The following is a 26750-nucleotide window of genomic DNA, read 5'->3' on the forward strand; positions in this document are numbered from 1 at the left end:
GCTGTTTGAACAGCAAAAGTGTGTGGCTCCTTTAATTGCAGTTATCTATGAAACTATGTTGTCCCTCAGCATCAAGCCTCGTCGGGCCTTTACACATGTCCTCAACTGAGCTGTTACATTGCTGCATTTAAATAAATAATGCAAAAATAAAAAATCAAGGTAGACTCACATGAGAGACTGTGTAGGCAGCTGAGTTCATGAAGGGCTGAAGGTCCATGCTGTACTCCCGCTCGTGAACAGAGACATGCACTTGCTGTTTATGCAAAGGAAAAAAAATAAACAGTACAACATTTTTTTTACACTGCAGCATAGATTCAGTGCAAGCAAAACCACTAATTAAAGGCTAACTGCAATGAAATTTTGCACCATGTAAAAAGCCTAGCTTAAGCTACAGTCGAACCCGGATGTATGGAACACAGGTATATCAAATTATTGTCTACATTGGACAGTTTTGACATTCCCTTGGAAATCCCATGCCAAAGCATTGCTGTACTATGCGTGTATTGAACACTCGTTCACTGCAACAGCACATTTGATACATCAAACACTGCACATCACCGTGCTCCTGGAAGCGTGCTTCTCCTACAGTTACACGATCACTTCTTGTGGAGTCGGAAATATTTAATGCTGAGTTACAAATGCCACTATTTTGGCATATGATGTCAAACTAGACATTCAATCTGATGGGGAGTACAAGTAATGGAGGAAAAAGCACGAAGTGCATCTGGTGCATTTTTTTTTTTCCAGTATTCTTGAAGATCCCTTTCGGTGATACTGTCACATTGGCGTGACGTAGTACATGGCATGTTGGATGATTCGAGTGATTTTGCTCAACTAGCCCATCAGTGTGCACTGAAAGTGATTACTCCAAAAGTGACCATCCAAGAATATGTTTCATGGATAGCTTGATCGTGCAAAATGTGTCCGTTCGTTACCAGCAAGAGCATATCGCCACTCTGCTTCAAGGATGCAAACAGCCTCCAGTTCCGCTAAGCGTTCCACAAGAAAGTGTGAATACCATCCAGGCATTCGATGTTGAAAAGCTGCGCTGCCAGGTTTGGCATAGTAGACAGGGGGGGGTAGTATTCTAAGAGTGTCCACCTAGTGGGCATGTCCATTTCATCTGCTGCTGAAGTTCTGATTGGCTGGGCTGGGGTACACATCAGGAGGAGGCAGGCACCTTCAGCCAATCAGCACTTCAGCAGCAAATGGACATGTCCTAGGACCACAGTTACAGAAGAGCCCCTCAGGGCTTTCCGTGAATGGCATTCTAGGTTTCTGCGTGTGGCTGAAATGAACCCCAACCCCAACTTGGATAGGTTTTTACATTACAATTTGGACTTAACGAAACCACCGCACGCCAGATCTGCACTTTGCGGAAACACCATTATGGCAGTAGCACGCAGGACTTGCGTACGTTCTATAATTTGGTCAGCACTGAACGCGTTTTATTCATTCTTGCTAGGGTTACATGAGAATGGGAATAGGCTCCGATATCCTGCAAGTTGAAAGCCACTTTCCAATTTGACAGTGCCTGTGTAGTGCCGGCAGTCACAGATCGACGCAGCGGCCTGAGGGCAAGGCCCGAGAACAAAGGGAATGTGAGGCATCGGAGCGGCAAACACCACACAAGAAGAGATGTGCAGACTTGGGGAGGACGAGAAGCATGGACAACAGCTTGCAACAGGAAGTCGGTTCCGGTACCAAAACTGTACACGCTGTCTGCATGGATTGCAGACATATGATAAACGGGCATTTAAATGGCATACACGCGGCCTGGCACGTTCACGTGCAATTCGGAGTATGAGTGCGCTGACGGTGGCACGGCATACCTGTAGGCTAGTTTGCTTTCGCACTGCACCTATCTTTAACCACATACAGTGAAACCCAGCTATATCAAACCCGTTTACATAGAATTATCCTGTACATCAAACAATTTCTGAACACGGTATAGTTACTGTGAGTATATATAGCAAAAGTTATGCTTACATTGAACAAAAATAGCAGTGACTCCAAATATATTCAATGTCATGGGGTGCGAAAGTGACCCCAGAAGTTGGCTTTCCTTTGTGGCGATGGGAAAACCCGCCGACACATCCTAAAAGTGGTTTAGCTAGGCTGTGCAGCTCCATCCACCCGCTCTCCCTACTGTGACCGCGTCCCGTCGGGCGAGTCAGCGGCACTCCCCTGCAAAAAAATTACCCTGGCCCACCTGTAGAGCTTGCTCAGATAGCAAATCAGAGGCTCATGTGACCTCGTCGTGCAAGATGGTGCAAGTCCGAATTGCCTCGCTGCTTTTCTTGTTCGTTGTGTTTCCGCCATGTGGGCCTTAGCTAGCACGAAGTGCACCGAATTTGCCCTTTGCCGTGAAGCTCGAAATCATAAATAGAGTCGAATGCGATAAGAAGTCAGACGTTGCCGCAGTCCACAAGATTCCAAGGTGCACTCTTAGCACGATCTTGGAAGAATAAGGGGGAGATTAGAGCTAAGGCGGACAAACGACCCGGTGCCTGTGGAGCACGATGTGTACGCACGAACGTGACATTGAGGTAGCCACGTACAAGCAGTTCATTCGGAACTGCTTCAGATGTGCCAGTTTCCGCATGCCCGGTTATGACTATGGAAATGCTTATGAGTGCAACGAAGCCATTGCCGGTGTCGCCGAAGTTTGGAGTGAGCTGTCACAATTTCCAGAAGCCATTGATGGATCAATGGTAGATGATTTTGTAAGTGCGGATGGTGGTGTAGCGACCACAGGAGAGCCAGAAAACGAAGAGTACATTGCCGACATCGTATCGAACAAGTGAAAGCAGGCACAATGAGGAAATCAATGACGATCCTTTGCTTAAATCCTACGAGGTGATTGGTGCACTCACACTAGTCCGGCGTTTCTGCAAGAATGTGGAAGGCTGCAGCTTCAGCTATTCCGACTCTTTAGACAACGTGGAGAAGTGCGTGCTGTCGCCGGCAGCAAAGTTGCCCAAGCGGAAGAAGATACAGGACTATTTCGTGCAAAACTAAGCTAGTTTCATCAATCAAGTGCTTTTATGACGTCCAATTCTTTAGCAGAGTTATACCGAATTATGCCCTATATCGAACTGATGGGCGTCTTTTTGCACGTTCGATATTACTGGGTTCGACTGTATTGAATAAAAACGCACAAGAAGCACTTCAATGCGTGCGAGGCGCACCGCAATAGCTCATTACAGCAACGCCAGCTTTTAAGGCTAGCATTGAGATCAGTAGACCATGCCACAGTGCAAGCAACTTACGACGCTGGCATGCAAAAATCAAGTAAACATTGAAGCATATGACATAGACTCGAAGAAGCAAATACAGCGGAATCTCGATAAACAGAACTGCCTCTTAAATGGAACATCATCCTCATGGTTGGTTGGTTTTGTACTCATGCCATTGTATTCAGCTTTGTCTCTCATTAAGTGGAACTGCTGATAAACGGAACCAATTTCCTTGGTCCTTTGAGGTTCCGTTTAAAGAGAGTCTTTGTATGTAAATTCCCGTTTATCACCATCTCCGTAAATTGTGTGAGGCATGTGGAGGTTTCAGATATGCTTGACATAGGCATATAACATATTCTATAGTTTGAATTATCAATATATCAAACTATTTTGCAATCCCCTTCAATTTAGATATATCTGGGTTCAACAGTAGTGTACATGTAGAACAGCATCAGTGCAAAATATGATTTCGTTTAATTTATTTATTTTCTGAACAAAAGATCAACAACTTTATGCCTTAATATTGGTGCACTTGTGTTACACAAAGAACATAAAACCAAAAAACAAAACAGAATATATCAAACAACAGTAGTACAAAGTGCAAAAAAAAAATGAATTAATCAAATACAAAAGTCAGATAATGAGCAAATAGTAGAGCTGAATATATCAAGATCATGTAGTGAGGTATTTTGTCGTGTTGCAAGACATGTTATAGCATTAGAGGTGCAAAACGAAGTCGCATATAAAATGCTAGGATTATGCAAGTTAAGGCAAGGCACGCAGAACGTTACAGCTGATAGTTAATGCGGACAGGAGAAGTGGTTGTGAATTAGCTTATACAAGAGTATTCACGGTATTTCTGCCTTATTTCTAGTGGTCTAATATTAAACATGCGTGGCGCACAGGCTCACACAGGCTCACAGGCATAAAATATGCGGCGTCCAAGAAATCAATCGTACAGGATACGAATGAAACATCGCTGAATACATTCAATTTTTGTAACATTGGTCAAATTAATACAGTTCCATACAACAGAACTAAACTTCAACTTCGGATGGACAAAACAAGAATACAAGAAAATAACTCAGTTCACACTCGTAAACTTTTTAGTCATCCTTGATATGAGGCCTAACTTCCTGTAGGATGCATTAACGATGCTTGAAAATTGTTCTTCGAAAGTTAGCCGGGAGTCAACCAATATTCCCAAGTCGCACGAACAACTCGCTCTTTTCAAAGGAATGTTATCAAGTGAGTGTTCGTGTAGTAAAGGGTACTTTTTGCAATTAAAGTAAACGACAAACAATGTTTGAAATATGAGCAAACCCGTCACAAAAAGACCTTAAAAAAAAGCAGAGTGCGATAGCAAAAGCGAGAAGAAAAAAAAGGGGGGGGAGAAGGAAACGTCATTACTGCTAGCTGGAAGTGACGCATCACTGTAGAATGCGCAGCTCTTCAGCATGATGTCCGGTATAAAGCATTAGGTGCAGCTGCCAAAAATAGGCGCTTTCGACGGGAGATGGTGAATGTTCAGTGCAGTTACTGTACCCCTAGCTTCGCCGAGAGGTCGCTGTCATTAAAAGGGTCACTATAAAAGTCGCCATAGGGGTCAAGCGCATGCATGTTGACTGCTCAAGTTCAAATCATCCGGTGAATGCCAATTTTAGGATCGAAATACTGAAGGTTTTGGCACATATAAATTTACGGGTACCGGCTGGGAGCTCCGGTAGGGACCAAATGAATTAAAAAACGAATTAACAGAAGTCTTCTGTATCATGAATTTCAGTATAACAAAGTCTGTTTACACACAATTTCAATATAACAAAATTTCGCTGTCACCGCAAGAAAATACTGAGGCAACAAATGGAAACAGCTGCAGATGCAGATAGAATTACATGCATCTGCTTGAGAATGCACCTACGATATCATGAGCCGCGCGACAGCGAGCGGCCATTGAAGCGGAGCAGCGGGACTCTTGCCATCAGACCTTTTCACAGTCATGTGCAACATCATCCCACGTGAGCAAGGAGAGAAGGGGGGTTTGGTTGTGTGGCCAAAATTCGCAACCAGTCGAATGAAGCCAGACGGAGATGAATTAAAAAAAAAAGAAAAGGTAAAGCAAAGGCCAGCAGTCACCTGAATGGTCGGGTAGCGTGGGTAGGCATCCCGGAAATTGGAGAGCTGCAGTTGCCGACGGCAGGCTCCCTCACTGTCGCTCTGGAACATCTGGTGGGGTGACAAACGGTGTGCTCAAGCCCTGGCTAGCATTAAAGCCAGTCTACTTATATGGCTACGAAGACAGCTTTGAGCCCAAGTGTGGGGATGCATTTATAATGTCTGTGACCTGATGCCCAGCTCATGTTGGGCAAGAAGAACAGTAACCTAAGAGAAAACTAATAGTATCCCTCTTTTTTAACACCTTATTAAACACTTCTAACATAGGGAAAAAACATAGGGAAACAAGTAAAAAAGCATGACTACCTTGTGTCTGTGTGTGGAGGGGGTGGGGGGGGGGGGGGGGCAGACTTCCCAGCTAATTTCCAAGCAAGCTGCTAAGCCGCCATATTGTTAAGGCAGCAAAATAGACTGAATCGCTCTCGATTTCAATCCTGCCTTCATGAAGCCTTCTATGCCGGCTTCATGAGCACTGAAATCAGGCTTACGATGGTTTTTTGTCCTCGCTGCTGTCTGATTAGCTATCTACAGTGAGTACTGGAACATACCGTATTTACTCGCATAATGAAGGAATTCACATAAGGTACGCAGCCCCTACATTTCCAATCAAGAAGTGCATTTTTTCTTCTTGCATAATGATCGTGCCCTGAACTTGCTACAGTGAAGTAGGAGACACACGGCACGATTCAGCATTCGGCGGGTGCGATTGTCTCTGACACTGTGTCGGACACCGAATTGAGCCGTGTCTCCTACTTTCATTGTGATAGCAATTATATGGGTGCTCCAGACACATTTTTGTCGTCGTCGTCGCCGCGCACTGCATGGTGTAGGTGTGAGTGAAAGCACGCGAGGGAAACCGATCATAGGGGCTCAATCTTGCGCATCGTCTTTCGTCGCGCAAAAGGCCCCGAGGGATAGGGGAGGGAGGGACGGCAGCGTTGTACTCTGGCAGCAACTGCATATTGCACAACCACGCTCGAGGTGTGCTGACGATTGCGGCTCAATCTCCCGCATACAAGGGAAGAAAGCGGGAAGGAAACATGCCGTCTTCCATTGTGCGCATGGCGCCGGGGGGAGGGGAGGAAAGGGGGGATCCATAATGTTTTACTGACACTACCGACCTCTGGAAGCATGTCGCTACTGACAATGAAACAGATGGTGCTTCGACGGGGGAGTTTCTGGGTGCAGATAGCACTGCCTCATTATGCAGAGACCTCTAACGGGACGATCATTGTCACGACAGACGGCGGGCACTGTGCGACAGGGGCGACGAGATTGGTAATGACCCATCTTTGACACCGACCTCGATGTTCACGTGAAGTGCACTGTCGCCGATCGAGTCACTCATCAATTTCACGCACGCTTAATTATTGCCACTAGTTTTCGCACAGCTGCTGGACACCACAGTTGTGAACCTGAAACTCCCGCAAAAGCAAGTGCAGACTTCTGACCATTTCAGCACGTCTAACGGTTGATAAGCTGTTTAGAGGTATAAATACACATCTTATTTTTCACAGGCTACTTGATAAAACGTCAATTTTTTTTTGCGCAAGTGCAAATTTGGCTTCGGAGCTACAAAGGTATGTTCGGCAGCTTTTCTTTTTACAGTAGTCCAGATACAGAGATTATCGGTTATAACAATTGGATTTTTCACTGTTCTTGATATCGTTATAGATGGACTGCAATGTACTAGATACATTGAAATCTTGATATAACGAATCTCATAAGACTGCCAAGAATCATCCATTATTTTGAAGAATCATTGCAGTAAAGACACACAAATTGGCATTCAAAATTACATTCAAAAGGAATTGCCTACATTTGCAAGTGGTAAATGCATAAGTAAGCTTATGCCACACAGACTCCACACAATAGGAGTTAGAGCAGTAATTTATGTGAAGAAGTCATCTCCAGCTGGCACGTGCACAGCTCGCGGAACTCAGATCTGTTAACCCTACGAGAGTGTGTGCAAGGCATACGGCCACGCATCGCACTGATGGTCACAGACAGTGACAATATGCCTCGTAGCTCCGAGCATGTTCTATCTCCGGTAGGATGAAATGTGATGCTGCTGGCTGACAGCGATCGGGACGCAGCCATTCTGAAGTGCGACCCGACTGTCAAATGTGAACCATAATGTTCGTGTGTTTCCTCAGAGCACAGATAACATGCCTCGATCCATCACAACCGCTACCCATAAGCTCACTGATAACTCCAGTGGCTGTTGGTAAAGTGTGCAAAACATTACATTGTTTGCCTATCTGCACACGCTATGCCACTGCACATAATCGTCAAATGTTACTGAAGACTCAAAGCATCCACAAATTTTTCATTGCTTTCCTTGTTGGTTGATCTTGGGCTTAGGTGGTATTTTAAGCAAGCCTGCATTTTACCGGAGGTTTTTTTCCTCAATCCATTAAGATTGCCACGATTGTGAACGGTGCAATTGGGGCGATCTCACGGTCTTTGCACTGCAGACAGTGTCGGTTTGTGTTTTTACTAGCGCAGTTACAGTGGCTGTAGTGAAGTAGTGGTGCAGTTCCTATTTCTGCGAGCCAGCACTACTGCAGGCATTGACGATGGGGCTGGCACAGATTGGAAATCGCAGTCATCCAGGAATATCTGCGGCTTCGCAAGTTGCAAGTGTGCACAATATTTTGTGTTGCAAATCCATTATTTTCAGGTGCTACTAAAACAGAGAAAGCACAAAATTTTTTAATGTTGTAGCGACAAGATTTCACTGCATACTTGCGTGATTGACCACAGCTTTTCCTTTCTGAAAGTTTCGTGAAATCAGGGTGTGACTATTAGATGGGAAAAAATTTTTCTTTTCAGTTCACCTAAAAGTTACTTTCCCAAAGTTAACCAACCTGTCTATACAGTTCTGTCTACCATATATGAATTTGCTTGGATTGAAGGATTTTGAGCTTCGTTTGGGGAGAAGGGGAAATGTGACCAAATCTAGGGATGCCTTGAAATTTTACACTAGGGTTCCAAATCCCGGGTACTATGTGCAAAATGAGAACTATGTCTGGAGCATATATCCTTTTCTATTGTCTCTGTGGACATAATTTGAGCCACATGGAATTTGTCAGTTGAAGATGGAAAAGCATTCACAGAAATAAAAACGGTTTCCACCATGGCAGTTCATTCCACTTAAGTTAGATTTCGTTTCGTCCTTTGGCACTGATTTAAATGTGCTACAATGAGTAAGAAAAAAAATTACGCTACAGAAATTGCCACCGTTTTGCCTGGCAATCAACAGAAGTTCATCTTTACAGAGCAGCAAACTAAAGAAAAAGCATTTGGAAGAAACCTCGGATATCTAGAAAATTTTTTTACCTAAGTTCAAGGATCGATGGCCCCAGAGATCAGCAGCACTTTCACAAGAGAGAGACTGCCCATGAAATTTGCCCAAGAGGGATCACTTAGTTCAACTTTTAAATGAACATTGCAGTTGCACAACAACCACACATCAGGCTAAAGAAGCTAATGCACATATGGATGTCCCCAATTTATTCTCTTGTTCGCATTTCAGTTTATGCTGCTGGTACAAGCTTAGGAAAAGTTTTGCAGCTCTTAGAAATCACAACGGCTGAATTGTTTGCATTGTGCATTCCCACCTTGTACTGAAGAAGAACGATAAGCTGCCACCGAAGGATGATGCCTCGGAAGCGCCCAAACGAGTGATCTTCACCAGAATGCTCCTGAAATTGAAAAAAGAAATAGAAAGTCCTGGCTTAATGGACTTTATAATGATAATAATAATAATAATAATAATAATAATAATAATAATAATAGGAGGAGGAGGAATAAGAGTGAGAATAGTAGTAACGGATACTTTCAAAATTCAGTGGTGCAGTGGATTACAGTCGATCACCGATGAATCAGACACTGATAATCCAGACATGCTCGGTGATTCGGACAGCTCCGTGGAACCGTTAATGGCCCCATAGACAAAGTGTAATGACAAAGGGGCAACTGAAGAGCCTCAACTGCTGCCTATCACAACGAGCTCAAATGCAGACATCATTTATAACCTGCTAGGCCGCGGTGTGCCAATTTCTGCCGCCGTTACACTTGAAGACTTTGCAGACGTCAACATCACAATGTTGTGTGCCGAACTGAACCACGACGAAATAATTAAGCAAGTTCTCCCACTGTCAAACAGGGACTCTGATGATGATGCGCCATGTGCTCCGGAGCGTTCCCACGCAGATCTGACGTGAGCCTTCGCAGCTCTTACATCAGCGTACAGCGACAGCACAAAGCTGGCAGAAATACAGGCGTACTTGGTTGCACATAAGCGGAAGTGCGTGCAGTAATGAATCGATGACTTATTCCTTGCACAGGGGCCTTAAAACACAAATAGAATTGCATTTTTTTATACATTCATTTTTCTTTTATGTTTTCCGGACATTTGTTAGTTCGGACTTATTTACATTCCCCGTGGAATTATCGTTCGTCGACTGTAAAAGGAAGAGCCCCAAAATATCATTGACATGATAGCAAGGCAGTAATAAAATATTGAATAAATTGATTGAATTTATCTTTTATTCATAATTGACAGTGTGCAAAAATGTATTGAAGCCTCAAAACACTTAGCCAGTGAGGTTAGTTGGGATCCATTTAAGCTTAAATAAAAAAATATTACACAAGAAAAAAAGTCTATACAAAAATTGGGAGAGAAATACAAGCAAACCAACTCAGAATACAATAGTGTAGTGCAATAGACTAACTTACACAAGGAACACATTCATATAAACAGTCTATGATGTGTTGCACACTAAGGCAATAATATGACCTTAGAGGGACGCCTCAAGGCCTGGGCCCTTACGGCCCTCACTCTGGATCTGTCGGTTGTCCACTGCGAGACACTGCTGCTGTCACAGTAAGAGAGTTCAAAGCTAGATTAATCATCCAAGCCTGCGGACTTTTCTGAGACAAGATTGCACTCTAACGAGTGTACAGCTTTACTGAGTAGGGTAATGACTTGGGCAAGTTGATATCCGTATAGTATGGCAGCAGGTTTTGAGCACAAACCAGAAGACAATAGCATGTGGAGACAAAGACACAAGAACAACACAAGTGTCTGTATCTTCAGGTGTTGTCTCATAGTTGGTACGCAAAACCTGCCACCGTGGAGTACAGCTTTAGCAGAGCAACAAGCAGAGCTGGCGAAAGATGTCAGCTGAAACCAACCTCAGCCGTGTCCACCACGGGAAAACCATTGTGCGGACAGGAGGCCAACACATCGATGATCCTGCCAACGTTCTCCACTGTCCGGAATGTGACCACAGGGTAGCCCATAACCTCCCTGAACAGAGAAGCCAGTTCTTATCACCATCGCTCAAAATCAAATCGAACTCAAGCTTGGTGGGGGCTTAACACACAGAAGTACTGCAAGGGCTAATTAGAATGATGCTGTAATGGGAGGGAGTAGGAGCATTGCAAAACCAGTATGGTGGCTCGATTGCATAGCAAATGGCGCAATAGTGCAGCAGCTTTAATAAAAAAATATACAGCACTGCAGATATGCGCTAAGAATTGCTCAGTTACACATAAAATACGAGGCACAAATTTTACATGTTTAAATCTTGAAAGAAAATCTTGCTTTATACGCAGGCTTTTACGGTACATGCAGCAGAGAGTGACTGCGATGCAGAAGTACTCTGTTGTGGAATACTTGGTTCATACTGAACAAGTAACGTACCACACAAAATAGGTGAAGCGTGAAAAGAAAGACAGAACAGAGTGCGATGGTTTGCCAAGCACAGTATAGCTGCATAAAATTGTTGACCTTGCAAATGTCCTACGTAAAGCATGGATACATCCAAACGTTTACATGTTCTTAAGCCTTCTGCTTGTTTTCAGCCTGCAACAGCAGAAGAAAAACTTACTTTGCTGGAATGTTGCTTGAGCGCGAAGGAGCCTCCCAGCCCAAGAATGGAACACCAGCTAACTGGAGGTGGATGTCATAAAGCCCCTGCAAGGAGAATAGAGCAAAATTAGAATAAACATGGATGCAGATAAGGTGAGAAAAGAAGAAATCATCATGTCTCTCTAGATTGTGCAATCGCACAGTGATGCATTGCATGGAATTAAATGCAAGAGCGAAATTTTAAGCTAGAAAATCCAATAGTGCAATTACTCAGGAGTGCAACGTCACACCGCTACGCATCTGGTCACTAAAAGCGGCAGGAACATGGGAGCCAAACTTTGGCAATGTAACACAAACTGTAGACGGCAGAAACAGAATATGCATATTAGCTAGGCCTGTACTGCTGCGTTTCATTCCACGAGAACACTACTTTCTTTTTGAAGCTGTATTACGTAACGATTTTCATTTCTTTATTTTTTTTTGCCTATTGTCATAGGGTGGCATGAAGCCATGTCCTCATTTTTTACCAGTATTGCTGATTAAATCAAAGGAAAAAGATCCTTAAATAATACGGCCCCTGATCAGGCAAATTACAGAAAGCACACGTCAACAAAAACGCATACAGACAACAAAAGAAGCAATTCTTTCCTTTTACTCGCACGTTGTTGGAGAAAAATAAGAAATAATATGAAACACCCACGGATACAAGAAAACAAAATACAGTCGAATCTCCATAATTTGAACTCGAAGGGGCCCGAAAATGTGTTCAAATTAAAAGAAGTTCGAATGAAAAGAAGGACTTGTCTGAAATATTCGTGCACCATAGCACAATGCACAAACGGTGCGAGACATGTGATATCACGGCGCACAAGCACACAACGAGCGAGGACTTCCCGATAATAGCAGAAAGGTGCAAAAGGTGCATTTCAAGGTGCAGGCTAAGCTGGCACCGGGCCGGCGGGGCTGGAAGCGCGCGCGTGCAGAGACCGCCGAAGATGAGGGAGTTACGAGGGAGTTGAGAGGGATGGCGAGGGGAGCATAGTTGGGAGCAAAGGCGGGAGGGAAGCGGCTTTGCTTTCCCACCAGCTTGCTGGATGGAGATACGTAATTACCTCTGCCACCTACTGCCACCAAAGCAGCGGAGTGGCCAAGGTTGGACTGAGCCTCCACTGCTGCTTCCATTTGCGTGCTCACGTGTTCTTTTCGTTCATCTGCTGACAGATCAGCGCTGTGTTTAGCTTCTTCATCCTGCATTCTTAACACGACTCATGCTTTATCAAGATGACGAAGTCGTTGTCACTGATCATAATCATGGTGGTGTGCTCCTTTATACTGCGGCATTGTCGCATTCAAAAGACAAGAAGAATGAGGTAGTCGGTGTCGCCTTCGAGTCTTTGTATTCAGGGTCTGTCTGGTGATACAGAACGGATATGGCGCAACGTCTCCAACAACCTTTCCATCGGGACGTCTCAGTTTACATGTGCCATCGTAAAAAAAAGCAAGCGCAAATGAGACCAACCAAGCCAACCAAAACAAGTGCGAGCGAGAGCTGACACGAGCAGACGATAGTGCGAAACAAGCGCTCCGATTGATCCGCATAACACCAGTTTCCTGCGTGTACGTCACTGTAGCGGCCACTCTTACTGGTCTCCTCCACTTGCGGCTCACTTTCCGCCCCAGCGAGCACGAAAAATTGGCCCAGGACCGATCCCGCCCGCGGCACGCATTTTGCCGCTAGTGTGGCTGGGATATCAGGGTGCGACGCAGAAACACCGACCTTCTCATTTGAGAGAGGATGAAATTTACGCCATGGTTCTTCTTTTCTTTGCGCTCAGCATGCAGGGGTTTCTCCTAAGCCTTTCCTCTATGATGGGGTCAGAGCAATGCTGGTCAGAGTCACACCGTGCGATTTGGTGCGCTGCTGAGAGCATTGTCGGAGCGCGGTATGTTCGAATTCACCGTCACAAATGCTTGCACATTTGAATTACCAGGTCTTTTCGCCCATTGGAAGACACATAACCTTGATGGGACCACGGCGCCAGTTCAAATAAACCAGAAGTTCAAATTAAGTGCGTTCGAATTAACGAGATTCAACTGTACAATTGGATTGCTACATGTATGTAAACCTCATTTTAACCAAATGAAGATGTTACAGAACATAATGAGCCCGTTTCTACCATGGCAATTATTAATTGACAGTTTAGCACAACACATTCAGCTAAAAATGGCAGCGGGTGCTACGATGCATTCAACCAATGCAAGATATCAAAGTTTTCCTATCTTGCGCACCCACTTGAAGGGTGTCAATCTTAGTCTCCCTTGAAGCTATTCGTTAATACATTATCAGGCCCAGGTTTGTGTGCGACACCTTGCCCTCCCCATAATCCAATGTACCGGACACTACACACTGTGTGCTGCTCACAGTGACAGCATGCATGCTGGTCTTTGTGACACTCCATTCCAGGGCTCCGGTGACTACAAGAGGCTTAGAAACAGGTTGTGCAATGACTGTCATGCTCTGAAACAGCTATGTATGGTAGGCGCTATTCGTTATGGTGGCAGTTTCAATTTGATATGTATAATCACAACACTGCAAAAACTGACGAACGAAACTGATTGGTATAAAATCAAAATTTCAATTATGAGGTTTAACATCTTAAATCAATATGCTAGCTACGAGATACACTATAGCGGAGGCCCTGGGCTCACCTTGACAACACAGAGTTCCTTAATGTGCACCGAAATTTAAGTAAATGAATATCTTTGCATTGCGCTCCAATTGGAATGCAGCAGACAGAGCCGGGAATCAAACCCATGACCTCTTACTGAGCAGCTGAACGCATAGCTACTGAAACACTATGGCAGGTAAGAGAGAGCTACAGCCAAGTGCCAACGCAAGCAGTCACTAATAAGCATTTGCTCCTGTCATGCCAGGCTCTTATCTTGATTTTTGGCGCTGTTGTAAATACAAATTTTTGCCAACCTGCGCAGTTGACCAATCTCAAACTTATGCCACTGACACAAGCAACACAACCAATCAACTGCCAGTTAATCAGTTATAGGCCGAAAATTAAGTGGTTCGGAAACCTTAAGTTGATGCACAATCCAGCAAAGATGAAAACTAACCTCGGAGAAGAAGTCGCCCACCCACTTGGCCACCGTCAGGGCTATCATGATGGGCAGGGCAAAAGTGATGTTGCGCGTTGCCTCAATCAGAATGACACTCAGGCTGAGCGTCATGCGAACCACACCGCCCAGGGTAGCTGCGGCTCCAATCAGCGCAAACTTGCCAGGGTTCACCCACGTCTGTGGTCACAATGGAAACAGCAAAACAGGGCGATCGAAGCACCAATTAGAAGCACAGGTGTCAAACTCGCAGGGTATTTATAAAACAATGCTTGAATTTAGATGATCGGAATGTCATGTAGGATGCTGTGCACTGTCTTGTTCCTGAATAACTTCTTGTCTGCTGCCATTGCTGTTGCTGTTTGTTTATTTGTTTGCTTGTGCAAGTGTGTGCGCGTGTGCTTGTTCATGTGTGTGATATGCATGCATGTAGGTGTATGTGCAAGTTGGCCACAAAAGTCTACTGGATACAGGATTTATGAAAAAGCTGAATTGTCATGAAGCCTCGCATGTAACGTTTGAGCCTGTTGCAGCTTTTGTAAAGTGGATGGTGATCTATTAAATGACAACTGCGATGCTTCAACAAACCAGAAATTCAAGTTTGCTGCGAGACCCATGTCCCATAAACTTTTGAAGCCGACTGTGCATGTCAATGCAGCAGACAGCATGGTTTTGATGCTCTGTCAGAATGGCTCACAATGTATTTACTTCCTAAAGCTATAATTGTTTACTATATGTATAAGTCGCACACTCCTATACCAGCACTAAAGCCAGTCAGAACTCCAGGCATGTCCCATCGGCAAGAATCTTTAGGTAGGCACCAGTTTCAAGATAACCACCCCAAAAATGTGCTACGAAACGCATTGCTGTTCCCTTTAGGATGGATTAATAATGCACAAGGGAGGCTTTTAGGCAAAATAATAAGTGGGGTGCCACTGTATTTTCAGGGACAGAGGTCTGCAAAATCATACATGGATTCAGTGCACTGTCCAACCTCAATTCTGCAAACCATAACACTATCCCAAGAGTGCTTAACATGTTCACTGTTGCCTGTGTCACCGGCAAGCCATGACAGTTATTCCCTATGGGCAGCTGTGAAAATACAGGTCTTTCCCGTAATGCAGAAGTGGTAGCTTTGTAAAAAGATCTTGTCCTAATTCTAGAGATGAAAATTTCCTGTTGCTTCCAATTGCGAGCACAATGGCACCACTTCTATGGAACTCAAGAAAGACACAAAGGTGCATGGCTCTCCACTGGGTCCCAACAAATCTTAGAGACATGGTGCATCTCGTTTGTCATAATGTACTGTGCACACGGAAGCGCACAGAATGAAATGCGAAAGGGAAACGTTCCGTAGAACACCCCATATGTGCAATTACTCGGGAGTACCACGGCATGTCTCTACAAATCTGGTCACTAAAGTTCATGTGAACTTTGATCTAAGTGTACGAGTGAAAATTACTTCAATGTCACCCAAACTGCAGATGGTGGAAACGAAAGAATGCACACTGGTTAGCCCTAAATTGTACGCATTCCACAAGCTCTGTGTAAATGTCAGGACTTTGCAGCTGCATGGAATGCGTTAATTCAGTTAATTAGCTGAAGATGGTTTAAAAATCACGCACACTTGTCGGGAACATGTTACGAACGCCAATGCCGAGCAGACGACCCCAGACTGCGCCCACCAAGAGTGTGGGGATGAACACTCCGCTGGAGACGCTCAGACCGTACGTCCAACAGCTCAGCAAGAAATACACCACGAAGAAGGCCAGCAGGGTCATCGCCGTCCATGTGCCTGAGGGAAATTGGCAGTTTGCAAGACACACATGCTGAATGCAAAAGAAGAAAACAAAGCAAGACAACAAAATGAAAAAAACTGATTGACTGATTGGTTGATTGAATGCGAGGCGAAATGGAACCTGGGCTGCAAAAGACGTGGAAAGCTCTGGATTTATCCTGATCACTTGGCGTTTATTAACATGCAGCTAAATCTAAGCACAGAAAGGAAACCCTTACCTTCAGGTCGGTGGAAAAGGCTTCGAACACTGGCTTCGGGCGTTTGGAACCAGATTTCTCCAAGAGCACTATACCGGCCATCAGAGCAGTTGAACTGTAAGAGCCAGAAAACAGGTGCAATGAAATGCAAAATGACAGACAGGAAGACAGCTGCGTGGATTATAGAGCAAAAGGGCATAGTTGATAACATGAAGTGGAGTTGGGGGGGGGGCATAATATGCAGAGCGGGTAATCAGCAGTCTGTTAAGAGAGGAGAGAACATTTTGAACGTAAAAAAAGCAAAGGGGCTGACAGGAGGAGCTTTGTCACTGGCCTGTTACTCTATGTACAGGAAAAGGAGAGAGTACGGATGAGGATGATAGTTTACAGCAAACTAAGTACACATGTAATGTACACAGCACCTTACTAGTGCAACAATGGGCACCAAGGAAAAGGAAACGCAATCGATGATGGCACATGATCTATTTGTGTGGTGATAATAGGAAATTTTCAAGCAGAGCACCATGTTGCACCATGACACCAAAGGGAGGACGCCGAAGACCGGCTTGCTTGCATTCGAAGTCGCATGCTACTCTGAACCTTTGGCTGCATTTGCTGCAACGTTTGTAGATACACCAGCATGGACTTCAAACACCGTAACATTTGGGTGGCGTCTGCTGACAGAAGACGGGGATAATCGGAGATCGTTAGGAGAGGACACCGTCCTGCAGTGGACATAAATCAGACTGAAAATTATGATGAAGCTGTATCAAGCATCCGAGCTCACAATCTGACAAGAGAGCATTGCAGCAGTTGTAAACCACAAAAAGACCGACCAACAAACTGGGTTTACCATCCTAAAGTATGAACGGGGCTACAAGAGACACTGTGGTGGAGAGCTCCAGATTTTCACCCAGCTGCGGTTCATTAGTGTGCATCTAAGTGCATGAGTGGCATCCACAGTTGGGAATTAAACCTACCCCCTGTGCTTAAAACATAAATGTAAGCCCAACCTAACAGGTAGAGACTAAGATGCCCAGCTACGATGCATATTTTCTTGTGCACTACAGCAAATGTTCTCTGCAACTGATACAGCACAAAACACTGCATGTTTTCTGGCACAAGCAGCACAATACAATTTGATCGTACATCACTAGAACAACCTTTTCAGTTCAAAGAGCAACTGCAAAATCGTCACACTCATAGGAAGCTTGTGTGTATACATTTCACTTGAATAAGCAGATCATTCAGGTCTCCCGAAGTATGGCCAAAATATTACTGCATATGCTATGCCTGTTCATCTATTTAACTTTTAACATATCAGCAAAAAATTAATTTTTAGCTCTTTATGGTTGTGGTAATGCGGCAGCAAAGAAAGAACGATGCAGCTCGCTCTTCAGCAAATGCATTTTGACTAAAAAAATATCTGGAGTGAAACCTAGCTTGATATTATGGCTCACCTGCAGAGCATTATCGTAAAAGTCATCCCGATGAGGCCGGCAGTCAGTCGAGATGTCGATCATGAGGAAGCCCACAGAGGCAGTGACTATTGCCACGGCGACAGCTTCAATGACTTTGACCCAACGCCGGTACAGGTACCTGCATAACACTACACTTAGTACGCCCTCAGTCTTGGGTTTACTGTATCATATCTAATGAGAACTCAGATTTTGTATGCTAACACTCCTATTTTGACATATGATAGATAACGATTTATGCTCATTTATGGACACAAAAATAATAATTAAGTTTTAAAACTAATACCAAGAGACCCAAGCAGTCATTGCATAGCTTATCGCAAAGCACACAGTACCTTATCCTGAAGACGGTCAACTTGAAGTTCACATAATTGAAGAGGGCTCCCAACAGTCCACCTGGACAAGAACAACATAACACAGCACTTTTGTACAGTTGTACAGGTTAAAAATGCACACTCCTGATACTTACTTTATATACGAGGTGATTGAAATGCCAAATGAAAAAAAAAAATACAATTTAGACCAACACTGTGCTCAAAAGTAACAAAACTGCACATATAAACACCTTCTTACACACCAATTACCACAAATGCTTTTGCACACACAGTAGCATTCACAAGAACTTCACAATTCAAGCAGCTATACCCTATTAACAAATCAGCCAACATATTTACCACATGCTCCCATGATAATGTAGATGGGCAGCTCAATGATGCTCCATTGGACATCCTACAGAAAAAAGAGCAATAAAACCCACATTTGTTTCTGTGCAGCGAAATTGATGAACATCACCTGTGTTTCTTTGACACTCATTGTGGCCAGCTATTTCACAATAAAAATTAGTTCTTCATTCTTTATTACTGCCAGCTTGACACAATTATACAGTCAAAGGTTTGTGACGGTAGATAGGGAAGAACATAGGCGGCAATGATCAAGAGGAAGGATACAACTAAGTGACAATGTTAGCACTGAGAAGAATCCACAGTTGTTGAATCAAAATCACAGAGCTCAAAAATGTCCTGCTTTGTGCACAAGTGCCATCATACTTTCCACAGAAGTTAGTGGTGTCGACATCAGTTCAAGAAAGCACTAAGCGTTCGAGGCAGCGTTTTCAGAGGTCAAATTTATTCACAACTCTTACTCTGAATTCGTACTTAATATTTGACAAATTGTTTGATGCAAGTTACACGCACAAAAATATGGTACGTTATAGAGACACTAAAGAGGAATTGTATATCAGCACAGACTGTACACTGATAAAATATTTCTTCAAAACTATCTTCATGAATTTTACAGGAGCAGCTGTAAAAGAAGAAAAAGAATAAACTTGTGCAGGCAGGCACTGCGAAATAAAAAAAAATGCATGAGTAGCACCTGGCTCCCTGTCTAGTTTTCTCGTGTTGAAGTTTTTACATTTTGGTGCCGAAAACTTTTTTATGTGGACACGTTTCCATCTCCACATGCCTTAACGGACCTTTTACTCGACCACTTCGCACAGCAGGTGGTGAGGACTGAGCAACACATCATTTGTGATCAGAATGAATACCTGACGGCCAACTGCCTGCACCAGAAGAGCTACACCGATAAAACGCCTCAAGGCCAAGGAGCCAGCTTAAACACAGAGAACAAAGATTCTGCAGGGACTCCAGTCGTTGCTTGCAGACCCTCCCGTGGACAAATCCAAGCTTTCAGGTATTTTTTACTGTTTTTCTACTAGCAACACTGAGCTCGAAGCAGGATACATAACGTCTGCAGACTACAACGATAAACCTATAAGCATGCTTGCCGAGAGTCCCTGCAAAATTGCCATTACGGAATGCATGGAGAGTGCAGCAGAGACTGCTCCCCAGAATTCAAGCCCAACAGTTCCTGAGGCTATGTCCAGGACTGGCCTACAACTGCCAAAGCTTGATATGCGAACATTTAGAGGTGACATTCGCCAATGGCCAGGTTTCTGGGAGCAGGTCAAGCAGACCGTTCACCTGAATGATGCTATATTGACAATGATGTTCTATTTACAGCTTTACCTTGTGGGGAATGCGTGAGTGGCAACTGCCACTTTACCAATTTCTGAAAGCTGTTACACCGATGCCGTCGAACATATCAAAGAACGTTTTGCCAATCACAAGAAGGTATAACGACACTATCTGTTAGCGCTTTGCAATCTGCCACATATAAGTTCAGCAAGTGACACACGAGGCCTAAGGAGATTTTATGATGCTGTCGCACTAAATATCCACTGTGACTACACTAAACGCACCAACTCTCAGTTTCTCAACAATGCTGGTTGATATTCTGTGAGAGACTGCCATATAGGTATGTCCTTGCATAAACGCAAGAAAAGCAGAGCCAGGCTTTAAGACAATGCACATCTGGTAACCAACAAGATGTCACGGAACCACATGGTTGCCACATCTTATGGACTTACAGTTAAACTTTGATATCACAAACTTCTCGCTATAACAAAGTATTTAACATTTCATAACCTCTTGTCCATAGAACACCATGTATTTAGAATGTCAACATAACAATGTATGCGTTTTCAATATAACGAAATTCAGTGCCACTGTAAAGGATTGCCGAGACAAATTGAAAGTTCTGCAGGCACAGATGGCCAAATGATTGAATTACAAGTGGCTGCTTGCAAACACACCTCTGAAACCGTGTGCTGCGCAACAATAACCACTGCCAAAGTCGAACCGCATCACGTTCTATATAAAGTCCAAGTGTGACAAGATACCACTGTGCCCCGCACATTGTGTGCTTTAGGTGTGAGTAAAAGTGTGCGAGGGTGACACAAGAAAGATGGCGACTTCACGAGTGACACCTTCCAGCACAAACAAAGGGAAAGAGGGGGAGGGGAGCGAGCTCGCGGTAACGCAATCAAGCGCAAGCGAGGGGGGCAGAGTGAGGGGTAAGTTGCAGTGTGTATCGGCTGTGGCTGTGCGTGGTTGTAAGAGCGGCTGAACGCATACGCAGCCGCTGCCGCATGCACAGTGGGTATGCATAGATGGCGTGGCACCATGTAAGCTGTCTATCCACGCATTTAGTATTGGAGGTTGTATATTCTAGAGTTTTGGTGACCTGTTGGAGTGAGAGGAGGTAGAAGCATTAGCTTCCCACTGCCGGCACTTTTCCTGATAGCGTCTCAGTGCGGGCGATGCCATCAGCAGCAGGGGTGGACTGCAAGTGAGAGCGTGGCTGGCTTCGCTTAATTCATACCGCAGGTGTGACGATACTGTCGACATACATGGCATGAAACCGTATTGTTCGTCGTGGATTTCCAAATTTATCAGAATGAATTGTTTTCTCATTCAAATTTGTTTTCGATAGACCGATAATTTGGAAAATTCTACAGCCCCTTCCTGTTTAAGAAAAATCGGTTGGCAGCTGTACTTATTTACACGAACGATTGAATTTCAATACAACGAAGCAAACTGAAGATTTTACCGACTTCGTTATATTGAGGTTTAACTATATTCAATGGGCTGTACAGTATCTATTAATGGTCCCATAAAAACAGTGTTTGCTATACATCCTTCCTTACTCCTTACGCTATCTAAATATGCCTTACAGATGAATTTTTATAATGCCATTAATGTTTAATTGTAGCCTCAAACAATGGAAATGAAATGCTAATTATCTTAGGGTCTAATTGACCTATACCAAAACTAACTATATATTTGATATAAGAACAAAGATCTCAATAAGACTGGAAGTTTTGAATACTGATGGGGCAAAAAATTGGTCTCCAGTCTAGACTGTGAAGGTGGTTGGACGGCAAAGGTGTAAACAACCACTAGGACATTTACTTATTGCAACGTAACTCGAAATTATTCCTATGCACTTTACCCAATTATTAGCCTAAGACGTTTCAACGGGCTTGCACTGCTACATCGTGCACCTACAAAGAGTGGACCAGAGAGAGAGGAATGCACCACACTTTCGCGGTGCCTCTTATGCACACTGCTCTACAGGAGTCCGCACTGTGCGTGGCCTTCCCATAGCACTGTGTCACAGCACAGATCAGTTGCTACGTGGATTCTTCTTTTACATACGAAAGTGCAGTTACATCACTCTCTGCTACGTATGCTGCAGTTGCTGCTTCCCGGCAACTGCAGCTTATGCAACTGTAATCTTTACCAGGAAACGCTTGCAGTGAAACGCTATGCGCAATGGCAAGCTTTCTGGTTCTTTTTATTTCTTTCCCCCACACCACCACTGCCGCTGATACGAGCGCCATCTGCTGGTGCTGCAAGAAACCCAGCGGCACACGCCGTGCGTGCCTCCAAATTTTGCCTACGGACACGACAGACCCATTGGGAAGCACAGATACACAGCTTTCGCTGTAAGAAAGAAAATTATTTTAAGAGCAGTGTCCCCCCTTGGTTTTTGCAAAAGCAGTACCAAAGCAGTCAAGCGAAAAAAGTTTCACTAGCGCTCTTAGTAAGCATGCCAATTTGCAGCAAACTTTCAAGGTAAGTAACACCACCCAAAGTTAGTGCAAAGTAAATTTGTGCCACTATATGAAACCACCTTTCAAGATCTGAAAACACACAAAGCTAGCTAATGGGAAAAGAAATTTTTTTATGTATATTGGACAGTCCCCTGTTAAAGGGAACATAAATAATAACACAATAATAATAATAATAATGATTAAACTGCCATATTTACTCATTAAGGCCCACACTATTTTTGGCAGATTTTTTTTACTAGGTGCCGTCCTTGCATAACACAGCTGGCTTGTATGGCTCCTCATTGAAGCCTTGAACTGTGCTCAGACAGCTATGTGAAAAATGCAACCACTGGCAGCCAACTATGAACACATTTACAATAGCTGAATAATGTCTTTGGCCATAGATTGCCACAAAAGGAAAAAGTATGAATTGGGCAGCCTGAAAGAAATAGCTCTCCCCCCCCCAAAAAAAAAGAATGAATTCACACAGCAAGATCAACATCTTTTTTTTCTTTCTTCTTTTTTGAAGAGCCAGCACAGTGGAAAATTTGTTTCCAGACTCAGTGTTGTGCTCCATTAGGTAAAATTTACTTGAAATTTCGTGATGGCCAAGGTTGCGTTTGTGTTCCCTCGTCACACAGCCCGACATGCATCTCGGGTCATTGTGAAGCGCAGTTACCATGTGCATGGCCTTGACTTCGCGACACAGTCAGTTTTGGCTATGCTGCATAGACTCAGTTTGGAGCTTTATTGGCTTTACGCTCACATGTGAGCTAATGCCATTTGACCCAATAAGAGCAGACACGAACTTGGTAGGCACTCATAGAAGTTGCCACTTGATCGTCCACAGACCCGAACTCCGCTTCACGCCCATGGCCATCAGTCCAGCTTGTGCACACGATCTCATGTCCGATTGCCAGTGTGGTTTATTGGTACTACATAGAATATTTTAAAGGCAAACATTCTGCAACGGCCTGCCACCCACTACAGCCACTGGTTAAGTCTAACCGGTGGCTGAATCGGCAACCAAAGTCGCAGTTTGGTGCCAAGTGCAGGATACAGTGAAGACAGTGCCATCATCTGCAGGACAACTGGTGCCCTCCAGTAGTGGCTTACATGAAGGGGGCCTTACGCGAGTAAATACAGTAAGTTGCAATACGACTAAGTGACTCATATGGTGTGTTAGGCCAGCATCTATGCACAAGATGAATTATTTATAGGCCTTCGTAAGGTATTTCAGCTGTAATTGGTGGTGGAATACTAATTAGGCATTCCCTTTAAGAGTGGAATGTACTACACCTATACAGCATGCAACACAGGACACACTCAAAATTTGCATCAGAGTTCTCGCAATACAATTACACTAACATGCCCGCCGAGGTTAAGTTCGATTAGTAGCCAAAAACACTGAAGAATGAAATGGGCCACGCCCCACTCACATCAAACTCTCCAAAATTGACCAAGCCTGAGAAAGACAGCTCGCCAGCATGTCCGTGGAAGGCACTCAGGATGACACTCAACGAGAAGGCTGATATGGTTGAGCAGAAGAACTGCAATAGACAGCGACAGTTGAACAGGGCTTTCACGGAACTCACTGACAGCGACAAAAATGTTATGGTCAATTTGAAGCAACTCTTTCCTGCTTCGTGAATAATATTTTGTGTGTTTAGCTGGTTAACTAAGTGCAAGGTAACATGTTTCATCAGCAGATTACATGAACTTAATCTTAATATGGAAGTAAAAAAGTCAGGTACTTGGTAAAAACCAAGTGTGGCAAAATATACTGTTCTAATTATAACAGTGGTACAGTCGAACCTCGATATATCGAACAGCGCGGTGATCGCAAAATAGTTCGATATAGCCGGAATTCGATATATAAAATCACGTAGAAAACGCGTCAAAAACTAGCGCAAATCAATCAATGAACCAATCGTGGCGCAATAGATACTCACATGAAGCTTCAAACAAAGTATTTATTTTGTTCGCTGAAAGTACTGACGCAGCGTAGCCTGCTTCATATTGGCAACCGCGTGCTTGACCACGGCGTCCTCAACATAGTCCAAACGGTCCACAAGGGACAGTCCAGTGCCTTCTATTGCGCCGCAGTAGCGGCGTAGAACGGCCAAAGCAGCTACAGCCTCAGTTGCAGTCGGGAGCGGGGCAACATCAGCGCTTGCTGGATCAGCCTCGGCAGCGTCTTCGTTTGGCCGCTCAGCAGTCACTTCTGCCGCGATATCCACGTCTGTTAACTCCGCCACTGTTCCGGTGCTGTCGTCACCGCCAACGAAGTCCGCAATGCACATGATGTGTGGCTCAGCATCGACAAAGCACTCCAACTGGCTCCCTGGCCGTCTCGATCACGCGCGCACGGCGGGGGCAAGCCTCGCCGTGCGCGCGTGATCGAGGCGGCTTGCCCCGCCGTGCGCGCATAGGTGCGCGCGTGATCGAGGCGGCCGTGCTGGCTCCAAGCCGCCGCGTGTGTACGCCGCTACGTTCAAATGGCGCCCTCGGCGCAACCGATGTGGGCAGCCGTCGTACACAGCAGTCTGGTACGCCGATCGCGCCGCCGCTATCTTCGAGAGTGTTGCGGGAAAGCTCGCCTCCTGTCAACAGAGCGCACTTGGTCTGGGGCGGCGGACTTCGATATATCCATTTTACATCCGGCCCCGTTCGAAAAAAAGAATTAAAAATGCATGCGATTTTCCATGTGATATAGAAATTGTTCGATATACGCAATAATTCGATATATCCGTGTTCGATATATCGAGGTTTGACTGTATTTGCAAACAATGTATGCATCGTCCACAGAATGACTGTTGGTGACAAGTATGAAAGCTGCATGAAAGTCTATGACGAAAGCCATTCTGGGGGATGAGTCTGGTTTAATTTTGACAACCTTGGGTCCTTTAACATACAGTAAAACCTTGTTAATTCAGATTTCACTGGAGCGAAAGGAAATATGTCCGAATTAACCAAATGTTCAATTGTCAAGGGTATCAAGCAAACAAACTAATACTTACTACGTCAACATGCTTCTATTTACTGAATTAATCAGGAAATCCTGTTCGTATTTTGCATGAAAGAAAGGCTGAAGCTGCCATTCTCGTCGTGTCGCGACTGATTAGCACTCTCTGCAGCAAAGACCTTGCAACTCCCCCCCCCCCCATTTCACAGTGCGGCCGCAACATACATCTTCATCTAAGACATGCTTTTCACTACCGTACGCACGTCCCCATGATTTTTTTGCCAGTGAGCTGTTTGCCAAAAGATCACCCATTCACCGTGATGTAGCTGATGCTCTCCAGCCTCAACAGTTTCAGTTGGATGCTAATGCCATTTTTGCTTTTTTGCGTCACACATTTCTTGCGCTCCACGCTTACTGAGCTCCAAGAGTTGTCCGTATTAACCGATGTGCGGCTAAATACATCCGAATTAATGACAGTTTGATTGCATTAAATAATGAATGCACCTGTAGGACCCAGAGGACGAGTCCATACCAGCCAATTTTCCGAATTAACAAGGGTCAAATTGACGAGGTTTTACTTGTAAACCCTAATCTAACTAAACAAGCCTTATTGCATTCTTCCTCCAGTGGAATGTGTCTACTACAGCAAGAATTTGTAGAATGCTGTCAGTGCATACTGTATTCCAGCCAGTGTACATAATTCAGGCTTAACTGGTCTTTTCTTAGGTAGGGTTTCTTTATGAAAGAGAGATAACATTAAAAACTCCCTCAACAACGATCCTTTTCCAAATTCATGCGTGTGCTTCGGCGCAATTAATGGCAACACTGTTCATTGTTCAAATGTAGACGAAGTGCTAGCTGCACATGACAGAGCTTGTCTTTTGCACATGGTTTCATAATGAGAGCCACGGCTATATTTTCGATGCCAGAAGACAAACAAACTGTGCTCGTATGAGTTTACAGCGGACTCATTGCGGAACCTCAAGGAACCAGGACAAATGGTTCCTTTTATCAGGAGTTTCATTTACTGAGAGACAAAGCTGAATTCAATTGCATGAATACAAAACCAACCAAGTACAGTGGAATCTCGATGATACGATCACGGCTAATACGAATTTCTGGATGATACGAATTTTTCTGTGGTCTCGGCCGAGCCCCATTACTTTGCAACGTGCTAGAGAACGGTTGTTACGAATCAATTTTCGACCCGCGTCGGTTGATACGAAAATTACCGAAGACATTTGGAAATTCGGAAGTGTGCTCGGCGAAAGCCAGACACTGCTGCCGTCTGCACTCCGCTTCCCTGGCTTTGCTGTTCGGTGAAATGGCCGGTCGCTGCTGCCGTCTGCGCTCCAATTCATTCGCTTTGGTGTTCGGCGATGTCGCCTGTCGCTGCTGCCGCTTTCGTTCTGCTTCCCTGCCTTTGGTACCCGGCGAT

General features: G+C 44.4%; 1 protein-coding gene and 1 long non-coding RNA gene across 2 annotated transcripts in view; one reads left to right on the forward strand and one right to left on the reverse strand.

Moving 5' to 3' along the window:
* The window catches only part of LOC129383323 (uncharacterized), a 192140-nt gene extending 180771 nt beyond the window's left edge, over window positions 1–11369 (forward strand). Inside the window, exon 4 of the long non-coding RNA XR_011896131.1 lies at window positions 11286–11369. This is a non-coding gene — a long non-coding RNA (uncharacterized lncRNA). The remainder of the gene's footprint in view (window positions 1–11285) is intronic.
* The window catches only part of ClC-b (chloride channel protein 7), a 48420-nt gene that overhangs the window by 7002 nt on the left and 14668 nt on the right, over window positions 1–26750 (reverse strand). The window contains exons 10-21 of the mRNA XM_050173491.3: window positions 23787–23897; window positions 18566–18620; window positions 18227–18287; window positions 17874–18012; window positions 16435–16528; window positions 16044–16213; window positions 14419–14598; window positions 11312–11397; window positions 10614–10728; window positions 9035–9118; window positions 5373–5462; window positions 170–253 (exon numbers count right to left, since the gene is read on the reverse strand). Coding sequence (XP_050029448.1) covers window positions 170–253; window positions 5373–5462; window positions 9035–9118; window positions 10614–10728; window positions 11312–11397; window positions 14419–14598; window positions 16044–16213; window positions 16435–16528; window positions 17874–18012; window positions 18227–18287; window positions 18566–18620; window positions 23787–23897 — 1269 coding nt within the window. The remainder of the gene's footprint in view (window positions 1–169; window positions 254–5372; window positions 5463–9034; window positions 9119–10613; window positions 10729–11311; window positions 11398–14418; window positions 14599–16043; window positions 16214–16434; window positions 16529–17873; window positions 18013–18226; window positions 18288–18565; window positions 18621–23786; window positions 23898–26750) is intronic.

Source organism: Dermacentor andersoni, chromosome 8, assembly GCF_023375885.2.
Source record: "Dermacentor andersoni chromosome 8, qqDerAnde1_hic_scaffold, whole genome shotgun sequence".
NCBI lineage: Eukaryota > Metazoa > Arthropoda > Arachnida > Ixodida > Ixodidae > Dermacentor > Dermacentor andersoni.